This window comes from Xenopus tropicalis, chromosome 7 (genome assembly GCF_000004195.4).
Source record: "Xenopus tropicalis strain Nigerian chromosome 7, UCB_Xtro_10.0, whole genome shotgun sequence".
Lineage (NCBI taxonomy): Eukaryota > Metazoa > Chordata > Amphibia > Anura > Pipidae > Xenopus > Xenopus tropicalis.
Window position 1 is genome coordinate 126044665 of NC_030683.2, and position 27948 is coordinate 126072612.

At 43.9% G+C, this 27948-nt stretch overlaps 3 protein-coding genes across 3 annotated transcripts in view; 2 read left to right on the plus strand and 1 right to left on the minus strand.

The window, feature by feature from the left end:
- Nucleotides 1–27948, minus strand: part of LOC116412189 (zonadhesin-like) — an 88297-nt gene that overhangs the window by 18026 nt on the left and 42323 nt on the right. The gene's annotated exons all lie outside the window — the stretch shown is intronic.
- LOC108648061 (SCO-spondin) lies at nucleotides 7777–10091 on the plus strand. The gene is made up of 3 exons (XM_031905845.1): nucleotides 7777–7881; nucleotides 8561–8605; nucleotides 9643–10091. Exons 1-3 carry the CDS (start codon nucleotides 7842–7844, stop codon nucleotides 9987–9989), a joined length of 432 nt encoding a protein of 143 aa, XP_031761705.1. The 5' UTR covers nucleotides 7777–7841; the 3' UTR covers nucleotides 9990–10091.
- On the plus strand, nucleotides 22772–27788 carry LOC116412190 (serine protease inhibitor swm-1-like). Its single transcript, XM_031905846.1, has 3 exons — nucleotides 22772–22840; nucleotides 26243–26287; nucleotides 27350–27788. The coding sequence occupies exons 1-3, from the start codon at nucleotides 22801–22803 to the stop codon at nucleotides 27688–27690; spliced, it is 426 nt and encodes a 141-aa protein (XP_031761706.1). The 5' UTR covers nucleotides 22772–22800; the 3' UTR covers nucleotides 27691–27788.

The following is a 27948-nucleotide window of genomic DNA, read 5'->3' on the forward strand; positions in this document are numbered from 1 at the left end:
CCAGGGGTATCTAAGTGGAAGTACCGGGGTGAGGTCTGCTGAGGGGGTGTCTGCTTGGCGGGAGTACCGGGAAGTGCCCTAGAGAGGGGCTTCTGGCGAGAAGTACCGGAGGGAACCCCTAAAGGGAATCATCTGGCGTGTAGTACTGCTAATATCTCGTGGAGAGAGGGTCTCTTAAGGAAAAGGGAGTATACCCTGACTGCCTCATTGCTCCTGTGTGTAACCTGCCTGTCTGATACATCTGTGACAATAAATAAGTTCCACTGGTTAAACATCCATCCAGTGTCCTGTCTCTGCATATCTGGAGGATCCACCTGCCTGGTAAGCAACTACCCCAGGGAGGGGGCAAGGTACCAGGAGTGCTGGGAGTCCCCACACTGCAGTACAGTATTAAGGTCCCAGGAGGGGAGTTATAGTTCATTCTATCCCTATCCTGGGTGGAGGCACGCCAAAGTATAAAGTAATAGCTGTTCCCCAAAGTAAGCGGGGCTCAGGACTCCTGAAAGCGCCAAATATAGTAACTTATCAGCAGGTAGTGCCACAATTAAAGACAAAGTGGGCTACATTTGGAGGCACTGCTGAGATCTGAAACAGTAAAGAAGGAAGGGCCAATAACTGAGGTGAGGCCTAGTGTGAGTGTGGAAGCCTGCCCTCCGTCTGGGTTACATTTTGGGCCCCCCTGATCCGTGTCCATAAGGGATATTTGGCGCCAAATAGAGCAGGAGAGGCTCTGGGCCAACTGGATTGCAGGGTGGTGGCGCCAAAACAGAGCCAGGAAGAGGCGCTAGATCACGCGCCTGGAGGAGAGAGGTGTGCCATACTAAGTGTCGTTGCCGCCCCCTTGAGCGAGCAGCCTACAGAATCCTTGGAAAAGTGCGCCAAAGTGAGTGGGCGTGACTACGGCCGGTGACATCACCGCGGCCATCTTGGGAACAGCGCAGAGCGTTGTGAGCCACGAGTGAGAGTGTGACATCACGGTGGCCATCTTAGAGCAGCGTGAGTCAGCCACAGAGAAGTATTGTGTAAAAGAGTGTATGCAGATTTTGGAGCCTGCCCAAGCAAAAAGGATGGCAGCCTGGCGGTTTGTCAAGGCCCTGGAGAAAGAGTGGTTGTGGGGGTGCACTATCTTGCGCCACACTATGCACAGCTGCGACAGAAAGAATCCTGAGCCCAGGTACTGCAGCACAGAAGTCACCCTGCCAAATGGAGACAGAGTGGAAAAGCCTCACCCCAAGTACTATGCATCATATGAGGATGCCAAGGTGAGATTCACCTACATGGTGTGAGGGCCCAAGGGGCATGCTTAATCCCTGGAGGGGACTGAGTTTAAAGGGGAAGTAGCACCTACAGTTTTGGTGTACCCCTCAGGAGGGACTTGTGCTTTCCCAAGAAGGGACTGTGGGGGTGGGTGAGGGTTACCTGCACCACAGCCAACCGGCTGGTTGGGAGGCAAGGACTGCTCCTGTTTAAATTCCCAGAGGAGAATTCTTTTGTGTTGGCCATGGAGGATGCCAGGCCCAAAGTTGACCCAGGAGGGTCCGTCAGTCAAGCTGAGGACTGATTCAAGTGCCCAACCTGTTGGTTGGAGGTATCCCAGGGCACTGATTGCCTTGGGACATGGACTCCCTCAAGGAGAGGTGGAGACTTTGATCTTTTCAGTTTTTTTTGAGTATGTGTGAAGTTTCTTAAAGGGACAGAGACTCTTTTTGGGGACTTACACAAAGACTGTGGGAAATGTTTATTGTGTTTAACTTTTTCTCCTAGGTCACCCAATGTACCTGTGCAGACCCTGGGAGGGGCTGTTGAAGTGGATGTTAAAGGTATAATGTTGGTATATGGTATGTCAGCCAGGAGGTGACATTTTTCGTCAAGGGGGAGAATGTAGGGATCTCCAAAATTGGGCCCCTAGGATGGTTCTCCTTTGAAAGGCACTAGAGGGTGGCCTTAGGGAATTGGACACCTAAGGGTGGTCCTAGTTGTTTTTGTGTTAAGAAAGGGAGTATCCCTGCAGTTCAGGGTTATGGCCACAGGGTGGTGCACACAGTATATAAGGCTGTGCAGCCTTGTGCAGCCAGGTCTTTCAGCCTGGGACCCCTCTTGGAGAAGAGGTTAACAACAGGTTAGAGTTAGACAGTTAGAGATTTGTTATAGACCACTCTAGGAGTGGGAGACAGGTTATCTAGTTGGGCAGCGTGGCCCCGACAGGAGGTGTAATGGATTAAGATCCACCAGCACTCATAGCTGGAGTCAGGGTATAAAGTGTTAAGTATAGGAGATTAGCCTAATCCAGGGGTATCTAAGTGGAAGTACCGGGGTGAGGTCTGCTGAGGGGGTGTCCGCTTGGCGGGAGTACCGGGAAGTGCCCTAGAGAGGGGCTTCTGGCGAGAAGTACCGGAGGGAACCCCTAAAGGGAATCATCTGGCGTGTAGTACTGCTAATATCTCGTGGAGAGAGGGTCTCTTAAGGAAAAGGGAGTATACCCTGACTGTAACATTGCTCCTGTGTGTAACCTGCCTGTCTGATACATCTGTGACAATAAATAAGTTCCACTGGTTAAATATCCATCCAGTGTCCTGTCTCTGCGTATCTGGAGGATCCACCTGCCTGGTAAGCAACTACCCCAGGGAGGGGGCAAGGTGCCAGGAGTGCTGGGAGTCCCCACACTGCAGTACAGTATTAAGGTCCCAGGAGGGGAGTTATAGTTCATTCTATCCCTATCCTGGGTGGAGGCACGCCAAAGCATAAAGTAATAGCTGTTCCCCAAAGTAAGCGGGGCTCAGGACTCCTGAAAGCGCCAAATATAGTAACTTATCAGCAGGTAGTGCCACAAGTAAAGACAAAGTGGGCTACATGTAATAAAGGTTCAAAGCTTGTTAAAGGTTTAATCACCTATAGCAACCAATCAGCCGGTAGCATTTACTGGTCACGTATTTAAAAACGCCTCATTGGTGGAAATGGATTAGCGTGCCTGGGCAAACCTTGTATCTCCAAGGTACCCTGCTCTCAGCACTCTGTATTGTTTCACACTTGCTCTATTATTATTACTGCCCCTATGGCCCCTGCATCACATGGAACAGACCTCCTCCTGTTTCTCTGTAGGGTGATACTGCATAAATACTGTATATATATATATATTATCTATATTACCTAATGAATACTTTACCCGAAGACCCCTTCCCAAAACACGCCTATATGCACTACTGGGAATCGGTCATGGATACGGAACTATCCAGGTCTACATGGGGGGCAATCTGGGAGAACACGGGTAAAATGGTAGTCTGCACCCAGGAGAAAGAAAGCACATATAAGGTGTTAAAGAAATGGTATCTTACCCCAAACAGAATCTCCAAAATCTACCCCCAGAGCAGCCCCATTTGCTGGAGAGACTGCCACCAAAGGGATACTCTACACCATATATTATGGGCTTGCTCTAAAGCAGTGATCCCCAACCAGTGGCTCTGGGGCAACATGTTGCTCTCCAACCCCTTGGATGTTGCTCCCAGTGGCCTCAAAGCAGGTGCTTATTTTTGAATTCTTGGCTTGGGGGCAAGTTTTGGAGGCATAAAAACCAGGTGTACTGCCAAACAGAGTCTCCTATAGGCTGCCAGTCCACAAAGGGGCTACCAAATAGCCAATAACAGTACTTATTTGGCACCCCCAGGAACATGTTTCATGGTCATGTTGCTCCCCAAGTTTTTTTACACTTAAATGTGACTCACGGGTAAAAAAGGTTGGGGATCCCTGCCCTAAAATCTCCAACTTTTGGCTGGAAGTGGGCAACCTAATACAAACAGTCCTAAAAACACTAATAAACATAGAACTATCCCACCTACTATTGGGACTCCCCCTCCCCAACTCGACCCAAAAACTGGTTAACCAAATAGCCACTGCGGCTAGACAAAATGGAAATCTACAGTAATCGCCGCCATCCAAGAAGTCATTTCCAGGGTAGAAAACAATAAAAAATCTGAGGAAATGACAGCACGAATATCCAATACACTACAAAGACATAAAAATATCTGGGATAGTTGGGATTACTTCAAAACCATGGAAAATAATAACACTCCGCCTACCTGAAAATGGGGCCTTCTCAGAAAGCCACCCAATGAAACTAAGCGGAGAACCTCATACCTGTATATCCCCCATGGAGAAACTGAGGCCAACTAAACAAATCCAGTAAAACCAGTGACAACTAGTGATGGGCGAAATGTTTCGCCAGGCATGGATTTGCGGCGAATTTCCGCGTTTCGCCATTGGTGGATTGTTTTACGAAATGGATAAAAAAATTTGCTGTGGAAAAATTCGCAGCACGTCCAAAAATTGTTGCCGGCGTCAAAAAAGAATAGTCGCGGGCATCAAAAGAATAGCTGTGCGACGAAATAATAGCCGCGGGCGACAAAAGAAAAGCCGTGCAACAAAATAATAGCCGCATGACAAAATAATAGCTGCGGGCGACAAAATAATAGCTGCGTGACAAAATAATAGCCATGGGCGACAAAATAATAGCCACGGGCACAAAATAATAACCGCGTGACCAAATAATAGCCGCGGGCGACAAAATAATAGCCGCGTGACAAAATAATAGCCGCGGGCGACAAAATAATATCCGCTTGACAAAATAATAGCCGTGGGCGACAAAAGAATAGCCGTGCAACAAAATAATAGCCGCGGGCGACAAAATAATAGCCGCAGGCGACAAAATAATAGCCGCGGGCGACAAAATAATAGCCGCGTGACAAAATAATAGCCGCAGGGCACAAAATAATAGGCGCGTGACAAAATAATAGCAGCGGGCAATAAAAGAATAGTCACGGGCGAACAATTTTTTTGCCGCACGACATTTTCGCCGGTTAGCTAATTTTCATCACTAGTGACAACATCACAAAATCTGCCTCACCTTGTCACTCTATAACTCCAACAACGGTCCATTATTTTGTTCCTGTTTTGCTTTTCTTGCCTTTTTTTTTTCTGTTTATAAATGTCTACCGTCAGTGATAACAAAGTACAAATAATGTAAAGAGACATGAAACATTGTACAAAAAATGTTCTATTGCCAAATAAAATGAAATACCGATATCAACCCCTGCCTCCATTACTTCCAAATGTCCTTCCATCTTCTTGGTGTTTGTCCCACATAAGCAATTGAGCCAAGGCAAATGTAGCTTTGATGGGCCCTCAAGGGCTCAGGATTTGGTCACTCCTGCCTAGTAGTATGTAACCAAGGGCTTTTGGCAAAAGGGCAAATAAAATGAGTAGAGCATTGGGTAAATAAGCATTGGGCCCCAAGCCAATCTCAATTGTACACAAAGCCTTGAGGTTCCATAAGCCCAGTAGATCCCTCACCAAATTGAGACCATTCCCTTGCACTGGTCACATTGACATTGCAAATGACAATGGCAAAAGTGTTGGGGAGCAACACAAGCATGACAAAGGTTCCTGGGGTGCCAATAAGAGCTATAATGGCTATTTAATAGCCCCTATTATTATAAACATTTATTTATAAAGCGCCAACATACCCCGCAGCGCTGTACAATAAGTGGGTTCCATACATGGGACATACAGAGTAACATATAAAGCAACCAATAACCGATACAGGAGGTGAAGAGGGCCCTGCCCAAAAGAGCTTACACTCTACAAGCCCCTATGGGGACTGGCAGCCTACAGAAGGTTCTGTTTGGCATTAAACTTGGTTGTTATGTATCAGCTTTGAGGCCACTGAGAGCAACACCCAAGGGGTTGGGGAGCAACATGTTACCCCCGAGCCACTGGTTGGGGATCACTGCTATAACTAATTCCTTGCAACACCTTCCCACATTAATCCCTTACCTACTGAATTACATCAGATCTGCTGCTGGACATATAATTAGCAGGATACCAGCCTATAATTAACTGTTATTTGTCATCAAATACAGACAGTCATTTCCCCCAAAAATCCCACTAATTTGTTTATTTGCCCTTGACAAGGAAAGTGCCCAGATTCTATTCTGACTCAATTTATTTATATAAGAGAGTCATTAATTTATCTAGTTCATTTGGAAGTGTTGGCTTTGTAAATTATATGAGCGGCTCCTACATGAACTTTCCAGCAGGGGAATGACTGGTTATTATAGAGTCACATCGGCTGTTTGTATTGGGATCTATTTACTGAATGATATGAGCGGCTCCTACATGAACTTTCCAGCAGGGAATGACTGGTTATTATAGAGTCACATCGGCTGTTTGTATTGGGATCTATTTACTGAATGATATGAGCGGCTCCTACATGAACTTTCCAGCAGGGGAATGACTGGTTATTATACAGTCACATCAGCTGTTTGTATTGGGATCTATTTACTGAATGATATGAGCGGCTCCTACATGAACTTTCCAGCAGGGGAATGACTGGTTATTATAGAGTCACATCAGCTGTTTGTATTGGGATCTATTTACTGAATGATATGAGCGGCTCCTACATGAACTTTCCAGCAGGGGAATGACTGGTTATTATAGAGTCACATCAGCTGTTTGTATTGGGATCTATTTACTGAATGATATGAGCGGCTCCTACATGAACTTTCCAGCAGGGGAATGACTGGTTATTATAGAGTCACATCAGCTGTTTGTATTGGGATCTATTTACTGAATGATATGAGCGTCTCCTACATGAACTTTCCAGCAGGGGAATGACTGGTTATTATAGAGTCACATCAGCTGTTTGTATTGGGATCTATTTACTGAATGATATGAGCGGCTCCTATATGAACTTTCCAGCAGGGGAATGACTGCTTATTATAGAGTCACATCAGCTGTTTGTATTGGGATCTATTTACTGAATGATATGAGCGGCTCCTACATGAACTTTCCAGCAGGGGAATGAGTGGTTATTATAGAGTCACATCAGCTGTTTGTATTGGGATCTATTTACTGAATGATATGAGCGGCTCCTACATGAACTTTCCAGCAGGGGAATGAGTGGTTATTATAGAGTCACATCAGCTGTTTGTATTGGGATCTATTTACTGAATGATATGAGCGGCTCCTACATGAACTTTCCAGCAGGGGAATGACTGGTTATTATAGAGTCACATCAGCTGTTTGTATTGGGATCTATTTACTGAATGATATGAGCGGCTCCTACATGAACTTTCCAGCAGGGGAATGACTGGTTATTATAGAGTCACATCGGCTGTTTGTATTGGGATCTATTTACTGAATGATATGAGCGGCTCCTACATGAACTTTCCAGCAGGGGAATGACTGGTTATTATAGAGTCACATCAGCTGTTTGTATTGGGATCTATTTACTGACTGATATGAGTGGCTCCTACATGAACTTTCCAGCAGGGGAATGACTGGTTATTATAGAGTCACATCAGCTGTTTGTATTGGGATCTATTTACTGAATGATATGAGCGGCTCCTACATGAACTTTCCAGCAGGGGAATGACTGGTTATTATAGAGTCATATCAGCTGTTTGTATTGGGATCTATTTACTGAATGATATGAGCGGCTCCTACATGAAGATATTGTATTTCAGCTTAGTACTGGCCGCTAGCAGTAGCCACAGCTGCCAGAGTTGAATAACAGCATCAGATTGAGCAATGAGCATTATTATATCATAACATGATTTCAAAACAGACTATTAAGTTGCCTAATTATTACTCGTCATACTTTATTTGGGTACAAGAGGCCCCGCCTATTTGCAGACTGAGGATAAATAGAAGCAGAACATTTATTCCGGCATCACTGCTACTGGAGAGACAGGTAAGGGAGACATTATACTGAAGGAGTCGGGACAGTGGGTTAATGTGGCCTTTAATCAGTGGCACTGATATTCCCTCTTCCCCTCCCATAGGTCAGAATGCTGCTCAACTCTCCAATCAGGCTGCTCGTGGCACTCGGTAAGTAAATTATGATAAAGGCGACCTTTATTATATTACTGAGTCGTGGTTTTACTACATTATCCCTTTAAAGGGGAACTTTCATTAAAATGTAATACAAACATTAAGTCATGGGAAATGTAAAAAAAAATCAAGTTACTTTTCATTGCCCCCCTCTCAGCAATGTGTCTGCCTACATGCAGCTTTGTGTCGGAGTCGGTTATTCTGAAAGACAGTTAGCTCTAATATAATGTCAGGCAAAGGGGACTCGCCCCAATGTATCGTATGTAATGTATGTAACAATATTTATAGATTTGTACTCTTGCCCAGTAACCCATGGCAACCAAACCGTTGCTTTTAATGACCCAGAGCCGTTAGAAATACATGTAAGAATGAAATATATGGTTCCTTGGTATATGTTACTGGGCTGCGGCAAACTGTGCCCATGGAACAACACAAACCCTACTGCTGGCAGCAAGAGCGCCGGGGGATAAATATTAAACTGGGGGGGAAGTTTTGGGGGGCAGTGGGGGTGGGAGGGGGGGCAGTGAGGGTGGGAGGGGGGGCAGTGGGGGCGGGAGGGGGGGCTGCACCTGGGATAAGGAGAATACAGTTTAGACATCAGTTTTGCTGCAACAAATGCGCATTATCAGACTCAGCTAAAATAACTGAAAATGTGTATTTTTCCCCTTTTGTGCAGCGCTCACAGCGACACTGGTGGTATCACAGGATCCTATAGTTCCAAGTAAGAGAGATTCATTTTCTAAAAGTGTATTTAAAGGTGAAATTCAGTTAAACTGGAATTTTAGCATGATGTGGCGGAGTCCAGGAGCCCTAAGGGGCACAGAAGCGTGTAACTTGGCTCTTATTCCTGCTTGAGCTTAAGCTGCATTAAAGGGAAACTATACCCCTGAACAATGTCTCCATAACACAACATAAACAGCTCATATATAAAACCCTGCTTCATCTAAATGAACAATATATACTTTTTCATAGTATGCACCATTGGGTAATCCTAAATAGAAAACTGCCATTTTAAGTACTAAGGGCCGCCCCCTGGGATCATAGGATTCACAGTGCACACAAACAAGCCAAGGCACACATACATGCTAGGCCCCATCAGCCAATGAATGGGCAGAGTTCTGCCTGTTACTCCCACACTACTTCCTGTTACAGTTAGAGCTGCATCACTTCCTGTCAGCTGATCTCTGAGGGAGCACACAGCCCATCACTAAATGGCGGCTCAAGGGAAAGGATGTAAAAAGGCAATAGTTACTGATATATATATTCCAGTTTGGGGAGATTCTTTAATAGGCCACTTAATATAATATAAACTGTCTGTTGGTTACGTATTCATTCTGGGGGTGTAGTTTCCCTTTAGCTGGAGAGAGTAATGCATGAAAATCAGTTTTATAGACAGGGAACTAATGGGCAGATTTAGTATATGCCCCTGTGCACTGAGCCACTGCGGCATCTAGAAATGATTGGGCTCCACCGTCCATCCCTCTTCTAAGGGGCCCTTGGGAAATGGGCAGTTTGGTGCTTATGGAAATTCCATATCAGTCAGGAGCCACACTGGGACCCTAATGCTTCCGGGTCCCCTAGGAGCCACGGGGCCCCCTCTCTCTCTTATATTATGTGCTTGGCATTAATATTTAGTAGTATAAAGGAATATTTTATTAATACTCAGATCCAAAGTATATAATAGAGCTGTGTATAAGAGCAGCAGAACATTTCCACTTGTCCTGGTACCTGACACATCTCTCTGCTCTCCTCGTACAGAACCAAGGTGCCCAGAGAACCAGCAGTGGTACCGAGAGAAGCCCTGTTCTCAGATATGTGGGATCAAAGCCTATTGCTCGGGTATCCATGAAGCCGGCTGTGCGTGCAAACCTGGATATTTGAGGCAGACTCCCGACTCGCCGTGTATCCCAAAAGATAAATGTATCATCTGTGAAGGGCTGAAAGTCTATGACCGCTGCCGAGGTCACTGCCCACCTACCTGTCAGCCCAAAATGTGCAGTTATATGTGTGTGGAGGGGTGCATATGCCGAGAGGGATACGCCTGGCACAATGAAAGATGCATCCCTCGCTGGCGGTGCCCTATTGTGCAACAGCAAGACAAGTAAATGCTACTCCAATAGTCTGTACTTGGGTGGGACCTTGGCAAATGGATCCTACGGTTGGGCGGGTTGGCACGTTACAATAAAAGAAATTGATCACAAAATTGAGTGAAATTGAATTATTTTGGATCTAAAGGGAGGGAGAGGGGGAGCAGATGGTTCTGGGTCTCTGTGAAACATGTTTGTGTTAATAATTGTGAGGTTTCCTGTGCAGATTTACTTTATTACATTTTTGGACTTCATTGTAGCTTGATTTGTGGGTATTGTGTTACACATTCTATTATATGGCCAATAATTCTGAATAGTGCTTACGGGGGAATCCCTATGCTGCCATAGTTTTATGGTATCTCTCTATACTGATTTAATCCCATATAGACTAGGCTACCCCTTGTCCAGCTAGGGAACAGATAGAAGATCGGTTACATCTTTGGGATTGGCCTTCACTATATGATAGGGTGAAGGGGAGGTGTTGTGCGGCACAGGGCTGTTATACTTGTAAATCCTCAAGGTATTTAATATGTCACAATCACAGAGACAGTATCATCTTATACCCTGTGGAAACAGCTTGCCAGGTTTCTAGATGCACCCTCAGAGCCTCTCTTATTGGCCTGGATCCCTTACATTGGATCAGGAAATAAATATAACCTAAATCCCTATTCAGTTCTCTGATCCCTACACTGCCTGAGGGGATAGATACCTCCAGCTATCAATCCTTGTTGGAGCACAAGCTACTTGTGCAAACTAATTTTGTCTTCCTTTACTTTCATAGAAGGTGCTATTAGAGAAACTGTCCTGACTACACCTTATTCATGGGTCTCTGTTCCCTACCAAGGGTCTTACTACCCTTGAGGCCTCTCCTTTACTAGACCCAAGTCCCAGGATCCTAGCAGATATTAACCTTGTCCCTCAGGTGGAAACCAAAGAGAAGGCACCACCACTCTTCTCCCAGCACATCTCAAAGTGTGACGAGAAGAAGTCACCTTACCCCTGGGCCAATGGTATTTATACGTAAATGAGCTGACTTTGATACAGGCCCTAACAGGGGCAGTGTAAATTTGTCAGGCCCCTCCCAATGACATCAAGCTCCTCCCCCCTTTATTAAGATAACATACCAGACTACATGAAATACTTTGGATAAAAAAAACCTGCAGCTTGTTATTACCAACATATAAACATCAGTTCAGTGTAAGGGCAATGTAAATAATTACATATATATAATTTTTAACAATTAACTTTCTCGTACCCTCGGATAGCCGCTGACGCCCGCAAACAATTATAACCAAGAGTGAGGGGCCCATCTGTTGTCACTCCTAGGAATGGCTTTCCTCCATTACTCAGGCCTTTTCCATCACTTTGGCCCCTAATCTAACCCCTGTTATGCCCTACATTTCATACCCCTATCACCAGTAACCCCCATGAAGCCCCACCCACTGCACCATCAGTTCCTTCCTCATTTAACCCCTCGTGTCTCTACCTCTTCTAACAGGCAACCCAATGACCTACAACACCCAAAGTTTCTAACGTAAACTCCTCCGGTTCCCTCCTTCCTAGGATTGGGGGACCCCTATACATTTACCAATAATCAAATGAAACGTTGTTTAGTATGATATTATTGGTACGTGTATGGGCAGCTTAAGGCAACTGGAGAGTTGTCACTGCTGTGCAGCCGTGGGCCCCTCAGGGGTGGGGCTATGGAAGGACATTACTGCAATTGCATCAAGTCCCAGGATGGTCAGACACTACCTATGAGCCCAGAACATTCCTTCATTGCCCATGTAATTGGTGGAAGTATGACGAGGACCAATGCACATAATGAGCCGTTACTGTGACGGCACCAAGTAACACCCGTGTCAGCATCTCATTTGCTTTTCTCATTTCCAGGGACAGCCCCAACTTTCATAATATTTGCCCCAGAGAATGATTGTCCCTGACTAAGTTCCTTCTATTTTTAAACTGGCCAAATGCTCAGCAGCGGGTATTTATTTCTATTCATTCCAGCTGGCTGCAAGGAGGTAAAATAAAGATTTATTTCAAATGTAAATAGATAGGCAACATGTTAGTCAGCCAGTAGGTGGCACCACCCATTAGGGTTGGCCTGTAGGGGGATTCCCCTTCAGAATTAATATAAGGAAGCACAGAACCCCAGGCACTTTCTCTTTTGGCCTAAGGAGATTTGATGGCAAGGCAAGCAACTGGCCGGACCATAAGGGGGCTGCACCTAGTTAGGACTAGAGGAAGTAGTAGCACTGGGTACCAGGACCACCTCACAAGTGAGTAGGTAGCAAAGGCAGTCTTTGACGCCAACAAGGAGGTAGCGATTGGGGTTAGTACCTCAGGCAATACTGCGCCAGTTACTTAACTTAATTATAGTAAAGAGCGAATCTGTCCTGTTTCGCTTTGCTGAAAAATTTGCGAAACTATAGAAAATTCATGAAACGGTGGAAAATGCACAAAACTTGGGCGCCACGCGCCTTTTTAAGTGGCCGCACCTTTTTTTTTATGCGACCGTGCCTATTTATACGCAACCATGTCCCTTTTTGACGCGATCACTCTTTTTTTATGTGGCTGTGCCTTTTTTTGATGCACCTGCGATTTTTATGACGCCACTCTACCTATTTTGATGTGACTGTGCCTATTTGGACACGCCCGTGCCTTTTCTTGATGCGACTGAGCCTTTTTTTTTTTTTATGCGACCGCCCCTATTTTGATGCGACCGCGCCTATTTTGATGCGACCGCGCCTATTTTGAAGCGACCGTGTCTATTTTGATGCGCCCGTGCCTATTTTGATGCGACCGCGCCTATTTTGATGCGACCGCGCCTATTTTGATGCGACCGTGTCTATTTTGATGCGCCCGTGCCTATTTTGCTGTGACTGCGCCTATTTTGAAGTGACCGCGCCTATTTTGCTGTGACCGCGCCTATTTTGCTGTTGCCGCACCTATTTTGCTGTGACTGCGCCTATTTTTAAGTGACCGCGCCTATTTTGCTGTGACCGCGTCTAATTTGCTGTGACCGTGCCTATTTTGCTGTGACCACGCCTATTTTGCTGTGACCGTGCCTATTTTGATGCGCCCGTGCCTATTTTGATGCGACCGCGCCTATTTTGATGCGCCCGTGCCTATTTTGCTGTGACCGCACCTATTTTGCTGTGACCACGCCTATTTTGCTGTGACCGTGCCTATTTTGCTGTGACCGTGCCTATTTTGCTGTGACCGCCCCTATTTTGATGCGACCGCGCCTATTTTGAAGTGACCGCGCCTATTTTGCTGTGACCGCGCCTATTTTGCTGTTGCCGCACCTATTTTGCTGTGACTGCGCCTATTTTTAAGTGACCGCGCCTATTTTGCTGTGACCGCGTCTAATTTGCTGTGACCGTGCCTATTTTGCTGTGACCACGCCTATTTTGCTGTGACCGTGCCTATTTTGATGCGCCCGTGCCTATTTTGATGCGACCGCGCCTATTTTGATGCGCCCGTGCCTATTTTGCTGTGACCGCACCTATTTTGCTGTGACCACGCCTATTTTGCTGTGACCGTGCCTATTTTGCTGTGACCGTGCCTATTTTGCTGTGACCGCCCCTATTTTGATGCGACCGCGCCTATTTTGATGCGACCGCGCCTATTTTGAAGCGACCGTGTCTATTTTGATGCGCCCGTGCCTATTTAGATGCGACCGCGCCTATGTTGATGCGACCGCGCCTATTTTGAAGCGACCGTGTCTATTTTGATGCGCCCGTGCCTATTTTGATGCAACCGCGCCTATTTTGATGCGACCGCGCCTATTTTTAAGTGACCGCGCCTATTTTGCTGTGACCGCGTCTAATTTGCTGTGACCGTGCCTATTTTGCTGTGACCGCGCCTATTTTGATGCGACCGCGCCTATTTTGAAGCGACCGTGTCTATTTTGATGCGCCCGTGCCTATTTTGATGCGACCGCGCCTATTTTGATGCGACCGCGCCTGTTTTGAAGCGACCGTGTCTATTTTGATGCGCCCGTGCCTATTTTGATGCGACCGCGCCTATTTTGATGCGACCGCGCCTATTTTTAAGTGACCGCGCCTATTTTGCTGTGACCGCGTCTAATTTGCTGTGACCGTGCCTATTTTGCTGTGACCGCCCCTATTTTGATGCGACCGCGCCTATTTTGATGCGACCGCGCCTATTTTGAAGCGACCGTGTCTATTTTGATGCGCCCGTGCCTATTTTGATGCGACCGCGCCTATTTTGATGCGACCGCGCCTATTTTGATGCGACCGTGTCTATTTTGATGCGCCCGTGCCTATTTTGCTGTGACCGCACCTATTTTGCTGTGACCGCACCTATTTTGCTGTGACCACGCCTATTTTGCTGTGACCGTGCCTATTTTGAAGTGACCGTGCCTAATTTTTTGCCGTCTTTTTTTTTATGTGACTGCAAATTTTTGTGGCTAAAGTTCGGTGAAATTTTGCAAAACAATTTGCCAATGACAAACTGTGGAAATTCGCTGCAAATCACCTGTAGGGGATCAGAGAACGCTTTCCCCTGTTTCTCTGTCTGTGACATCATCCCGCCCGGCTACAGACTCGGGCGGAACCCGATTGGCCGATTGGGAATTTTAAAGTTAGTTTTTTTTTTTTATGGAAGCACTTTTCATAGGGTCCAAAGTAATTTGGGTATAATTTATATAGTTACATTAGGCAAACAAAGGTGAACAACCCCTATAAAGAAAAATGTCTTTTATTCAGCCAGTAGCAGCAAGGGTTACTGATTAACTACTTTAGGGTTTATGAAACCCAGCTGGTCAGCCTGTAGCACCTCATTCTATAACAGGGACCCCCAACCAAGAAACACATTAGTAGCTTTTTCTATATGTGAGATAATGTATAGTTTTGTTGCTGCTGTTGTGTTTGTGCCCTGTGTTTTATTATCATACAGTGTGTGGGGCACAGAATTCATTACTGCACATTGTGATTCCATTACCGGCCGCTAGCAATAGCATCAGTGTGTGAATCATAGCGATCATATTGTGCAACAGCAATGAGCAAAGAGACTGTTTTTATTATATAATAATGTGATTTCAAAATAGGTCATTAAGTTGCCTAATTATTACTCGTCATACTTTATTTGGGTACAAGAGGCCCCGCCCATTTGCAGACTGAGGATAAATAGAAGCAGAACATTTATTCCGGCATCACTGCTACTGGAGAGACAGGTAAGGGAGACATTATACTGAAGGAGTCGGGACAGTGGGTTAGTGTGGCCTTTATTCTGTGCCACTGATATTCCCCTTCCCCTCCCATAGGTCAGAATGCTGCTCAACTCTCCAATCAGGCTGCTCGTGGCACTCGGTAAGTAAATTCCGATAACAGCGACCTTTATTATATTACTGAGTCGTGGTTTTATTACAATGTAAAAATGTATATGCAATACAAACTTTATCTCATGGAAACAGGGGGCAGTTTGAATATAATCACTTAAAAATTCTGTTCTATTTCTGAAAAAAAAGTCACTGCATTGTCCCCCTCTCAGCAATGTGTCTGCCTACATGCAGCTTTGTGTCGGAGTCGGTTATTCTGAAAGGCAGTTAGCTCTAATATAATGTCAGGCAAAGGGGACTCGCCCCAATGTATCGTATGTAATGTATGTAACAATATTTATAGATTTGTACTCTTGCCCAGTAACCCATGGCAACCAAACCGTTGCTTTTAATGAACCAGAGCCGTTAGAAATACATGTAAGAATGAAATATATGGTTCCTTGGTATATGTTACTGGGCTGCGGTAAACTGTGCCCATGGAACAACACAAACCCTACTGCTGGCAGCAAGTGCGCCGGGGGATAAATATTAAACTGGGGGGAAGTTTTGGGGGGCAGTGGGGGCGGGAGGGGGGGCTGCACCAGGGATAAGGAGAATACAGTTTAGATATGAGTTTTGCTGCCACAAATGTGCATTATCAGACTCAGCTAAAATAACTGAAAATGTGTATTTTTTCCCTTTTGTGCAGCGCTCACAGCGACACTGGTGGTATCACAGGATCCTATAGTTCCAAGTAAGAGAGATTCATTTTCTAAAAGTGTATTTAAAGGGGAAGTTCAGTTAAACTAGAAGTTTAGCATGATGTAGCGGATACTATTCTTGGGCACAAGCCTATGGGGCACAAAAACGTGCAACTTGGCACTTATTCCTGTTTGGTGCGCGGTGGGGGTTCCGATCTGCAACTCACGCTGTACTGAAAATCCATCAAAAGGTGCGGAGCGCAACAGATGCAGCTCAGCACTGGCCCTTACCGCTTGCCGTAGGGAGTTCCCCATTGTAGGCTGAGCCCGCAACTGCTCCTTTACTGGAATACAGCACTGCCATTGCCAGATATATTCTGCTCTGTATTTATGGGGGCAGCCACAGGTCTACATGCTGTTCGGGGAGTGCAGCAATTCACTGAGTATGTATGTATGTATGTATGTATGTATATCTTTATTTATAAAGTGCTACTTATGTACGCAGCGCTGTACAGTAGAATCCATTAATACAAACAGGGGGTTATTAAGATAATAATAGATAAATACACAGTATAACAATAAATACAGATAAATACAAGGTACAATTGCAATAAGTTAAATTAAACCCAACTGAGTGGTGAGTTGTAGTGATGAGCAAATCTGTCCTGTTTCGCTTCGGCAAAAAATTTGCGAACCTTTCAAAAGATTCGCGAAACGGCCAAAAAGTTGCGAAACGGCGAAAATGTCGCACGTCAAAAAAAATTGTCGCCCGTGACTATTTTTTTGTCGCCCACGGCTATTTTTTTGTCACCCATGGCTATTTTTTTGTCGCAAGGCTATTCTTTTGTCGCCCGCGACTATTTTTTTGTCGCCCACGGCTATTTTTTTGTCACCCATGGCTATTTTTTTGTCGCAAGGCTATTCTTTTGTCGCCTGCGACTATTTTTTTGTCACCCACGGCTAATTTTTTGTCGCTCATGGCTATTTTTTTGTCGCCCGCTGCTATTCTTTTGTCGCCTGCAGCTATTCTTTTGTCACCCACGGCTATTCTTTTGTCGCGGGCGACAATTTTTGGACGCTCTGCGAATTTTTCAAATCCATGACTGGCGAAATATTTCGCCCATCACTAGTCAGTTGGGTTTAATTTTGAGTTCAATGTATGGCTATATTACTGTTACACACAGATCCAGAGTATATAATACAGCCTGTGGGTACCTGACACATCTCTCTGCTCTCCTTGTACAGTACCAAGATGCCCAGAGAACCAGCAGTGGTACCCAAGCAAGCCCTGTTTGCAGCTCTGTGGGGTCAAAGCCAAATGCTCGGCTACCAATCCCCCCGGCTGTGCGTGCAAACCCGGATATACCAAGCAGACTCCCGACTCTCCGTGTATCCCAGAAAAAAATTGTATCATCTGCGAAGGGCTGAAAGTCTATACCCCCTGCCAAGGTCTCTGCCCCCCCAGCTGTCAGCGCAGATTTTGCCCAAGTCTAAGGTGCATAAAGGGGTGCATATGCAGGGATGGTCTTGTATTGCACAATGGAGAGTGCATCCCTCGCTCACAGTGCCCAGCAATACAGCAAAACAATTAGATGTTACCCCAATAGTCTGTACTTGGGCAGGACTGTGCCAGATGGATCCTACGGTTGGGTGGGTTGGCACCTTACAATAAAAGAAATTGTTCACAAAACTGAGTGAAGTTGGATTTTTTGGGATATAAAGGGAGGGAGAGGGGGAGCAGATGGTTCTGGGTCTCTGTGGAACATGTTTGTGTTTTTGGACTTTATTCCTGCTGAATTGTGCTTAGTACAGGGGAATCCCTACGTGCCATAGTTTTATGGTATCTCTCTGTACAGGCTATGAGCAAACTTAGGGGGCTGTTCCTGCTGAATTGTGCTTAGTACAGGGGAATCCCTATGTGCCATAGTTTTAAGGTATCTCTCTGTACAGGCTATGAGCAAACTTAGGGGGCTGTTCCTGCTGCATTGTGCTTAGTACAGGGGAATCCCTACGTGCCATAGTTTTATGGTATCTCTCTGTACAGGCTATGAGCAAACTTAGGGGGCTGTTCCTGCTGAATTGTGCTTAGTACAGGGGAATCCCTACGTGCCATAGTTTTATGGTATCTCTCTGTACAGGCTATGAGCAAACTTAGGGGGCTGTTCCTGCTGAATTGTGCTTAGTACAGGGGAATCCCTACGTGCCATAGTTTTATGGTATCTCTCTGTACAGGCTATGAGCAAACTTAGGGGGCTGTTCCTGCTGAATTGTAGGGTATTTATATAAACTATAGTAGGGTTTCTGTAGCAAACACCCCAGCTGTACCAGTGCAGGAATGGCTGCCCCCGGGGCTACACAGCGGGGTATTTATATAAACTATAGTAGGGTTTCTGTAGCAAACACCCCAGCTGTACCGGTGCAGGAACGGCTGCCCCCGGGGCTACACAGCGGGGTATTTATATAAACTATAGTAGGGTTTCTGTAGCAAACACCCCAGCTGTACCAGTGCAGGAATGGCTGCCCCCGGGGCTACACAGCGGGGTATTTATATAAACTATAGTAGGGTTTCTGTAGCAAACACCCCAGCTGTACCGGTGCAGGAATGGCTGCCCCCGGGGCTACACAGCGGGGTATTTATATAAACTATAGTAGGGTTTCTGTAGCAAACACCCCAGCTGTACCAGTGCAGGAATGGCTGCCCCCGGGTCTACACAGCGGGGTATTTATATAAACTATAGTAGGGCTTCTGTAGCAAACACCCCAGCTGTACCTGTGCAGGAATGGCTGCCCCCGGGGCTACACAGCGGGGTATTTATATAAACTATAGTAGGGCTTCTGTAGCAAACACCCCAGCTGTACCAGTGCAGGAACGGCTGCCCCCGGGGCTACACAGCGGGGTATTTATATAAACTATAGTAGGGTTTCTGTAGCAAACACCCCAGCTGTACCAGTGCAGGAATGGCTGCCCCCGGGGCTACACAGCGGGGTATTTATATAAACTATAGTAGGGTTTCTGTAGCAAACACCCCAGCTGTACCAGTGCAGGAATGGCTGCCCCCGGGGCTACACAGCGGGGTATTTATATAAACTATAGGGGAAGCAGTTGCTAGGGCCCTAGTAGGTATAGATGGCCCAGTAGGGCTCTGACCACCAAGCAGTTTAGGATACATTTATTGGAACTGTCTTGTTTTCAAAGTCTGGAGGCCTATATATAATGATTTAGTGCTGTGTTTTTCAAGCTGTAAGGGCTCACTGGCAATACTGGGGTCCAGCGGCGCTCCTTGCTCCTCAAATGTGTCCATAAGAATCCTATAAAATATTCTTTTCTTTGGCACTTAAATGGCTTCTAACTCATGGTTTAGAATAGAATACTTATGGCAGAGAAACAGCCTAATGTGCCTCCGCTCTCCACTGCTCCTCCCAGTCTGAGCCAATATCATTGCCAATTTGCCCACGGTCCCTGACTCAGTTTATTTAGGCCGGTGACTGATCTGACACAGTGACAGGTTTTACAGGAGCAGACACTCAGCTTTCCTGCCTTCATGAACAAATCACTCCCTTTGTATTGTGTGAGGGACGGTTTCTCAATCTAAGGCTCTGATGTTTGAAGATCTTATTAGAATTTAACCTGAAAGTTGAGCAGCTGAAATAGAACATTATGTTCTTGTCATAATTACTACGTTTCTGTAGAGATCTTGGTTTTTAATATCAGAGCTGTTTGTGCTCTTTGCTTGTATTTTGTTGCTGGATAGTTGACAGGTTTTTCCTCATATTAAGCAGATTTTTTTAAGGACATAGCGATAGATGATAGATAGAACATAAATATAGATGATAGATAGAACATAGCTATAGATGATAGATAGAACATAGCTATAGATGATCGATATTGACAATATATAGCTATAGATGATAGATAGAACATAGCTATAGATGATCGATATTGACAATATATAGCTATAGATGATAGATAGAACATAGATATAGATGATCGATATTGACAATATATAGCTATAGATGATAGATAGAACATAGATATAGATTATAGATATTGACAATAGATAGCTATAGATGATAGATAGAACATAGATATAGATTATAGATATTGACAATAGATAGCTATAGATGATAGATAGAACATAGCTATAGATGATAGATAGAACATAGATATAGATTATAGATATTGACAATATATAGCTATAGATGATAGATAGAACATAGCTATAGATGATAAATAGAACATAGTTATAGATGATAGATAGAACTTAGATATAGATGATAGATAGAACATAGTTATAGATGATAGATAGAACATAGCTATAGATGATAGATATTGAAAATAGATAGCTATAGATGATAGATAGAACATAGCTATAGATGATAGATAGAACATAGTTATAGATGATAGATAGAACATAGATTTAGATTATAGATAGAACATAGCTATAGATGATCGATATTGACAATATATAGCTATAGATGATAGATAGAACATAGATATAGATGATCGATATTGACAATATATAGCTATAGATGATAGATAGAACATAGATATAGATGATAGATATTGACAATAGATAGCTATAGATGATAGATAGAACATAGATATAGATTATAGATATTGACAATAGATAGCTATAGATGATAGATAGAACATAGATATAGATTATAGATATTGACAATAGATAGCTATAGATGATAGATAGAACATAGATATAGATTATAGATATTGACAATATATAGCTATAGATGATAGATAGAACATAGCTATAGATGATAGATAGAACATAGATATAGATGATAGATAGAACATAGTTATAGATGATAGATAGAACATAGATATAGATGATAGATAGAACATAGCTATAGATGATAGATATTGAAAATAGATAGCTATAGATGATAGATAGAACATAGCTATAGATGATAGATAGAACATAGCTATAGATGATAGATAGAACATAGATATAGATGATAGATAGAACATAGCTATAGATGATAGATATTGACAATAGATAGCTATAGATGATAGATAGAACATAGATATAGATTATAGATATTGACAATATATAGCTATAGATGATAGATAGAACATAGCTATAGATGATAGATAGAACATAGATATAGAGGATAGATAGAACATAGATATAGAGGATAGATAGAACATAGATATAGATGATAGATAGAACATAGTTATAGATGATAGATAGAACATAGTTATAGATGATAGATATTGACAATAGATAGATATAGATGATAAATATTGACAATAGATAGCTATAGATAATAGATATAGATAATAGCTTTATATGATAACCCCAGAACTCACCATTTGATAAATACACTTCTTAAAATATCATAGGAATGAATAGAACATGGGTTTATTAAGCTCCAAACTCACATTTTGATAAATCTTTCCCGTAGAGTTCCTTGTTCTATTGCCAAGGCATGCTGATGAACAATTATTCAGCCAACAAACCCGGCCACAAACAGAAATGGATTCACCTGTTTTTGCTATACTGTATTGAGGTTTCCCTCAGACTACACGTGTTTGCAAAGAGTAATTATGCTTGAGTAAGGCCACTTTATATATATAGAATATTTACATCTGGGCGTTGACTTTCCTGAACGTATATGTCTTCATAATTGTTTGATTTATGATCATAACTAAATCCCAGTTCCCTTTGTTCTGTATTGAAACAATCACTCGGGCCTTGGGACTCAAGCCTAATAAATTCTTTAGCAATAGAATGACATCAGATCTGCTGCTGGGCAAGTAATTAGTAGGAAAGTTGCAAAATATGAATGTACATAACAAGTTCCCTATAGGTCACGTTGATCATTTTGTGCTGATAGGGCTGCTTGTGTAAGTAATTGTTACTTGGAGTTCCTAAACCCTAGTTCCTAAAGGTCACTCTTGAGGACAGTAACGTGCATATTTTGGACCGAGAGGACAGATGGTTTGAAAGAGGCCATTTATGCCAGCCTGGAAAAACCATCCGTGAACAGAGGAGGGGGCCTGCGACACCGCTTGTCACCAACACACAATGCCGCTTTGACATCCTTACCCCGGCAGTTTCACAACAATTCACACTTCCAGTCATGTACTTTGAAGGATTAACCCCTTCATCAATGAGAATCATGGCACCATTGTGATTGGATCCTACCTTCTTACACCTGTCAGTTTCAGCCAACACCTAACTGAACAAGTTCAATGGAACCATTGTGATTGGATGTCTGTGACTCTACTACCATCAAGAGTTTAAATACCTTCCAGTCATTTGAACTGAAGAAGCCACTCGGATGAGGGGTGAAACGTTTTCAAGAAAAAACTCAGAAAAGTCCAGTTGTTTTAGACTTCATTCTACTAGATACTGTATATCACAACCTGGATGAATGAGAATCTTCATAGACCTAAACCCTACTGTTTTGCCAACCTATATATTATTATTATTATTATTATAAAGCTCATGCAAAGACAACGTTATGATATATTTAAAAAACACTTTAAATGTTGTGACTGTCATCACTAGGCAGAATCTGCCGCCCTGTCTGCCATTGTGTGAATCGCAGTGATCAGATTGAGTAACAGCAATGAGCAGAGAGAGATCTAATTATAATTTAATTACGATTTCCCAATAATTATCTGTATATTATGTTATTAGTACAAGAGGCACCGCCTTATTTTTTCTGCAGTCTGAGGATAAATAGAAGCTGAACGTTCGGTCGGCATCACTGCTCCTGCAGAGACAGGTAAGGAGAGACATTATAGAGCTTCGGGACAGTGGGTTAATGTGCCCTTTATTCCAAGGCAATAACTTTCTCCCTATCTCTATAGGTCACAATGTTGCGCCCCCTTCCAATCCCACTGGTTTTGGCACTGGGTAAGGAAATCCTTATAACTGCTATTTTATATCAAACGACCCCCCTTATGGGTTTGGGGCTGGATCCCAAATGTTATTTATTGTATTACTGGTTATTGGAGGAAATGTTTGTATTATAATGGCATCGCCGACCCTGGAGAGCTGAGGGAAAGCTTTATCAAACTACCGTATATACTCAAGTATAAGCCCATCCGAATATAAGCCGAGGTACCTAATTTTACCTAAGAAAACTGGAAAAACGTATTGACTCGAGTATAAGCCGAGGGTGGGAAATGCAGCCGCTACTGCTAAGTTTCAATAATCAAATAACAGATAAATAAATAGATAACTTTAGGAAAAGAAAAATGCTACAGCAGCAGACAAAAGCAAGTTTGGGAAGGCTAAATAGTTCAGCTATGCCGGCACACGGCACTACATCTCCCATCGACCCTGGAGAGCCAGCGCTTGCTGGGAAAAGTCAGTAGTTATAGGGACCCGTACCCATACTCACAATTTAATCATCCACTCCCCCTCCAGCAGTGCTGACCAGTGAAAGTGACAGCTCTCACCCCGCTCTCAGCCTGGGCACCTCTGCACACCCCGGGCACCCACAACACTACTGCTACAGTGGCTTGCAAAATTATTCGGCCCCCTTGAACTTTTCCACATTTTGTCACATTACAGCCACAAACATGAATCAATTTTATTGGAATTCCACATGAAAGACCAATACAAAGTGGGACATGTGAGAAGTGGAACGAAAATCATACATGGTTCCAAACATTTTTTACAAATAAATAACTGCAAAGTGGGGTGTGCGTAATTATTCAGCCCCCTTTGGTCTGAGTGCAGTCAGTTGCCCATAGACATTGCCTGATGAGTGCTAATGACTAAATAGAGTGCACCTGTGTGTAATCTAATGTCAGTACAAATACAGCTGCTCTGTGACGGCCTCAGAGGTTGCTAAGAGAATATTGGGAGCAACAACACCATGAAGTCCAAAGAACACACCAGATAGGTCAGGGATAAAGTTATTGAGAAATTTAAAGCGGGCTTAGGCTACAAAAAGATTTCCAAAGCCTTGAACATCCCACGGAGCACTGTTCCACCGATCATTCAGAAATGGAAGGAGTATGGCACAACTGTAACCCTACCAAGGCACGGCCGTCACCCTAAACTCACAGGCCCAACAAGGAGAGCGCTGATCAGAAATGCAGCCAAGAGGCCCATGGTGACTCTGGGGGGGCTGCAGAGATCTACAGCTCAGGGGGGGGAATCTGTCCGACAACTATTAGTAGTGCACTGCACAAAGTTGGCCTTTATGGAAGAGTGGCAAGAAGAAAGCCATTGTTAACAGAAAACCATAAGAAGTCCCGTTTGCAGTTTGCCACAAGCCATGTGGGGGACACAGCAAACATGTGGAAGAAGGTGCTCTGGTCAGATGGGACCAAAATGGAACTTTTTGGCCAAAATGCAAAACGCTATGTGTGGCGGAAAACTAACACTGCACATCACTCTGAACACACCATCCCCACTGTCACATATGGGGGGGCAGCATCATGCTCTGGGGGGGCTTCTCTTCAGCAGGGACAGGGAAGCTGGTCAGAGTTGATGGGAAGATGGATGGAGCCAAATACAGGGCAATCTTGGAAGAAAACCTCTTGGAGTCTGCAAAAGACTTGAGACTGGGGCGGAGGTTCACCTTCCAGCAGGACAACGACCCTAAACATAAAGCCAGGGCAACAATGGAATGGTTTAAAACAAAACATATCCATGTGTTAGAATGGCCCAGTCACAGTCCAGATCTAAATCCAATGGAGAATCTGTGGCAAGATCTGAAAACTGCTGTTCCCAAACGCTGTCCATCTAATCTGACTGAGCTGGAGCTGTTTTGCAAAGAAGAATGGGCAAGGATTTCAGTCTGTAGATGTGCAAAGCGGGTAGAGACATACCCTAAACGCCTGGCAGCTGGAATTGCAGCAAAAGGAGGTTCTACAAAGTATTGACTCAGGGGGCTGAATAATTACGCACACCCCACTTTGCAGTTATTTATTTGTAAAAAATGTTTGGAATCATGTATGATTTTCCTTCCACTTCTCACGTGTACACCACTTTGTATTGGTCTTTCCCGTGGAATTCCAATAAAATTGATTCATGTTTGGGGCTGTAATGTGACAAAATGTGGAAAAGTTCAAGGGGGCCGAATACTTTTGCAAGCCACTGTATAAGAAGCAGGGCTGCCCCTGAGGGAGCTGCCAGTGTGCACTCCATCATGGCTCCTTTACCTGGTAATGGGCTGCGCATTCAGCCTTCCTGCCAATCCAGTGCGATTGCAATAGTGCACGTGAGATTTAAAGCTGGAAGATAAGGTCTCGAGGGGGGGTTGTGCGCAACGAGCACAACAAGTGTCCGTCAGTGGTGCTGCGCAGCACATGATGTTGTGCATCCACGGGGGGGGGGGGGGGGGGGGGGTGCGCAACAAATGCATTGCATCTAGTTTAAGTGCATTATTTACTGTATAAAAACTCGGCTTATACTCGAGTATATACGGTATATTTATATTAATATATATAATACCTTAATGTTGCTGGACTACAAGTCCCAGAATGCTTTATCCCTTCATAGCATAAATGCCGAGATGTGTAATCCGTCAAACTGAGCGATGTGGTTGGTTAAAAGTGTTCAGATCCCACAATAACCTTTCAATAAAAACCATAAGGCATATTTTCCAATTTATGTTTTATTCCCACTTATTTATGGTATGTGTATGATCCAAACTCATGGGCTGGGGGAAGGATAAAGCAATGGTTTGTACATTGTTTGAGGGTATAGTTATCCTATAAGTTTTATTATGATTTATAGAGTAAAATTTGCCAATTTTCCATTAATCTTATTTTTTTTTAATTACGTGTAGCTTTTTCATTTTTGTTTTTGTTCAGAAGCTCTCCAATTTAGAGTTTTAGCAGCTATCTGGTCACTAGGGTGCAATTACCATAGCAAGCAGGGAGTGGCTTGAATGAGAGAGACGTAGAAGAGGATCTGAATAGAAAAATAAGTTAGAAAAAGTAACAATAATAGAGAACAATTGTTTTTTGGCTGCTGGGGTCAGTGACCCCCCATCTGAAAGCTGCAAAGAGTCAGAAGCAGAAGGCAAATAAATAAAAGTTGCTTAGGATTGTCCATACTAAAAGTTAACGAAGAGGTGAAGCCCTAAAGACAGAGCTCTGGCCATTCAATAGTTACACTCATTGACTGGCCCTTTAATGCCCAATGAAATTAAGGCTTATTAATATAATATATTATTTATACTTATATAATAACAAATATATTGTTTAGAAGAAGTAACTCTGCACTATTAGCATTGCCACATGCAGCTAACATTGATATATAATATATATAAGGTCATTTTCTTTTTTTCTACAGCCCTTACAGCCACACTGGTGATATCCCAGAACCTTACAGTTAATGGTAAGAGAGATTCATTGTCTAAAAATGCACTTATAAATGTAATATTTTAATGTAGGCGATATGATTCACTCAGTCAGTCTTTTTTTTATACGGGAAATAACACACTAACAATTTATTGGAATATGGCATAGTTTTATGGTATCTCTCTGTACAGGCAATGAGCAAACTTAGGGGGCGGTTCCTGCTGAATTGTGCTTAGTACAGGGGAATCCCTATGTGCCATAGTTTTATGGTATCTCTCTGTACAGGCAATGAGCAAACTTAGGGGGCTGTTCCTGCTGAATTGTGCTTAGTACAGTGGAATCCCTATGTGCCATAGTTTTATGGTATCTCTCTGTACAGGCAATGAGCAAACTTAGGGGGCGGTTCCTGCTGAATTGTGCTTAGTACAGGGGAATCCCTATGTGCCATAGTTTTATGGTATCTCTCTGTACAGGCAATGAGCAAACTTAGGGGGCGGTTCCTGCTGAATTGTGCTTAGTACAGGGGAATCCCTATGTGCCATAGTTTTATGGTATCTCTCTGTACAGGCAATGAGCAAACTTAGGGGGCTGTTCCTGCTGAATTGTGCTTAGTACAGTGGAATCCCTATGTGCCATAGTTTTATGGTATCTCTCTGTACAGGCTATGAGCAAACTTAGGGGGCTGTTCCTGCTGAATTGTGCTTAGTACAGGGGAATCCCTATGTGCCATAGTTTTATGGTATCTCTCTGTACAGGCTATGAGCAAACTTAGGGGGCTGTTCCTGCTGAATTGTGCTTAGTACAGGGGAATCCCTATGTGCCATAGTTTTATGGTATCTCTCTGTACAGGCTATGAGCAAACTTAGGGGGCTGTTCCTGCTGAATTGTGCTTAGTACAGGGGAATCCCTATGTGCCATAGTTTTATGGTATCTCTCTGTACAGGCTATGAGCAAACTTAGGGGGCTGTTCCTGCTGAATTGTGCTTAGTACAAACTTTTCACAGAAAACCTTAGTAAATGGGACCCAAAATATAATTGTATAACAGTACATTTCTGCTTGTCCCGGTCCCTAGTGCATTTCTTTGCTCTTCTTGTACAGGACCAAGATGCCCAGTGAACCAGCAGTGGTACCCATGCAAGCCCTGCCCAAAGCTATGTGGGGGCAAACACAATAATTGCCCCAAGATCTTGGAAGCCGGCTGTTCCTGCATTCCTGGATTTGTGAAGCAGACTCGCGAATCCACTGAGTGTATCCCAGAAGATAAATGTATCAACTGCAAAGATCCGCAAACCTATTCCCAGTGCTATGGGCACTGCCCGCCTACCTGTGAGCCCTCGATATGCACTCAAGACTGCAGGCCGGGGTGTATCTGCAAAGAAGGATTTGTTTGGCTGAATGAAAGATGTGTCCCTCGCTCAGAGTGCCCTGCTATACAGTGACGGGTATGTCTGTGCCTGGGCGGGACTGTGCCAGATGGATTGTAACCATGGGTTGGTTGGCATGTTGCAATAAAATACATGTATTACTTATGTATTAATTGGGGCCCAATTAGTTAGGAATCCCCCTGTGTTTTTAAATGCTTCTTTCCTTTTCCTGCGATCATTGCTCTAACAGCGCCTTCCAGTGATTCCACTGGGTAAAACAGACTGCGCAAAATAAAAAAATGTAGGTAAAAATTTGGGCAGATGTCTAACATA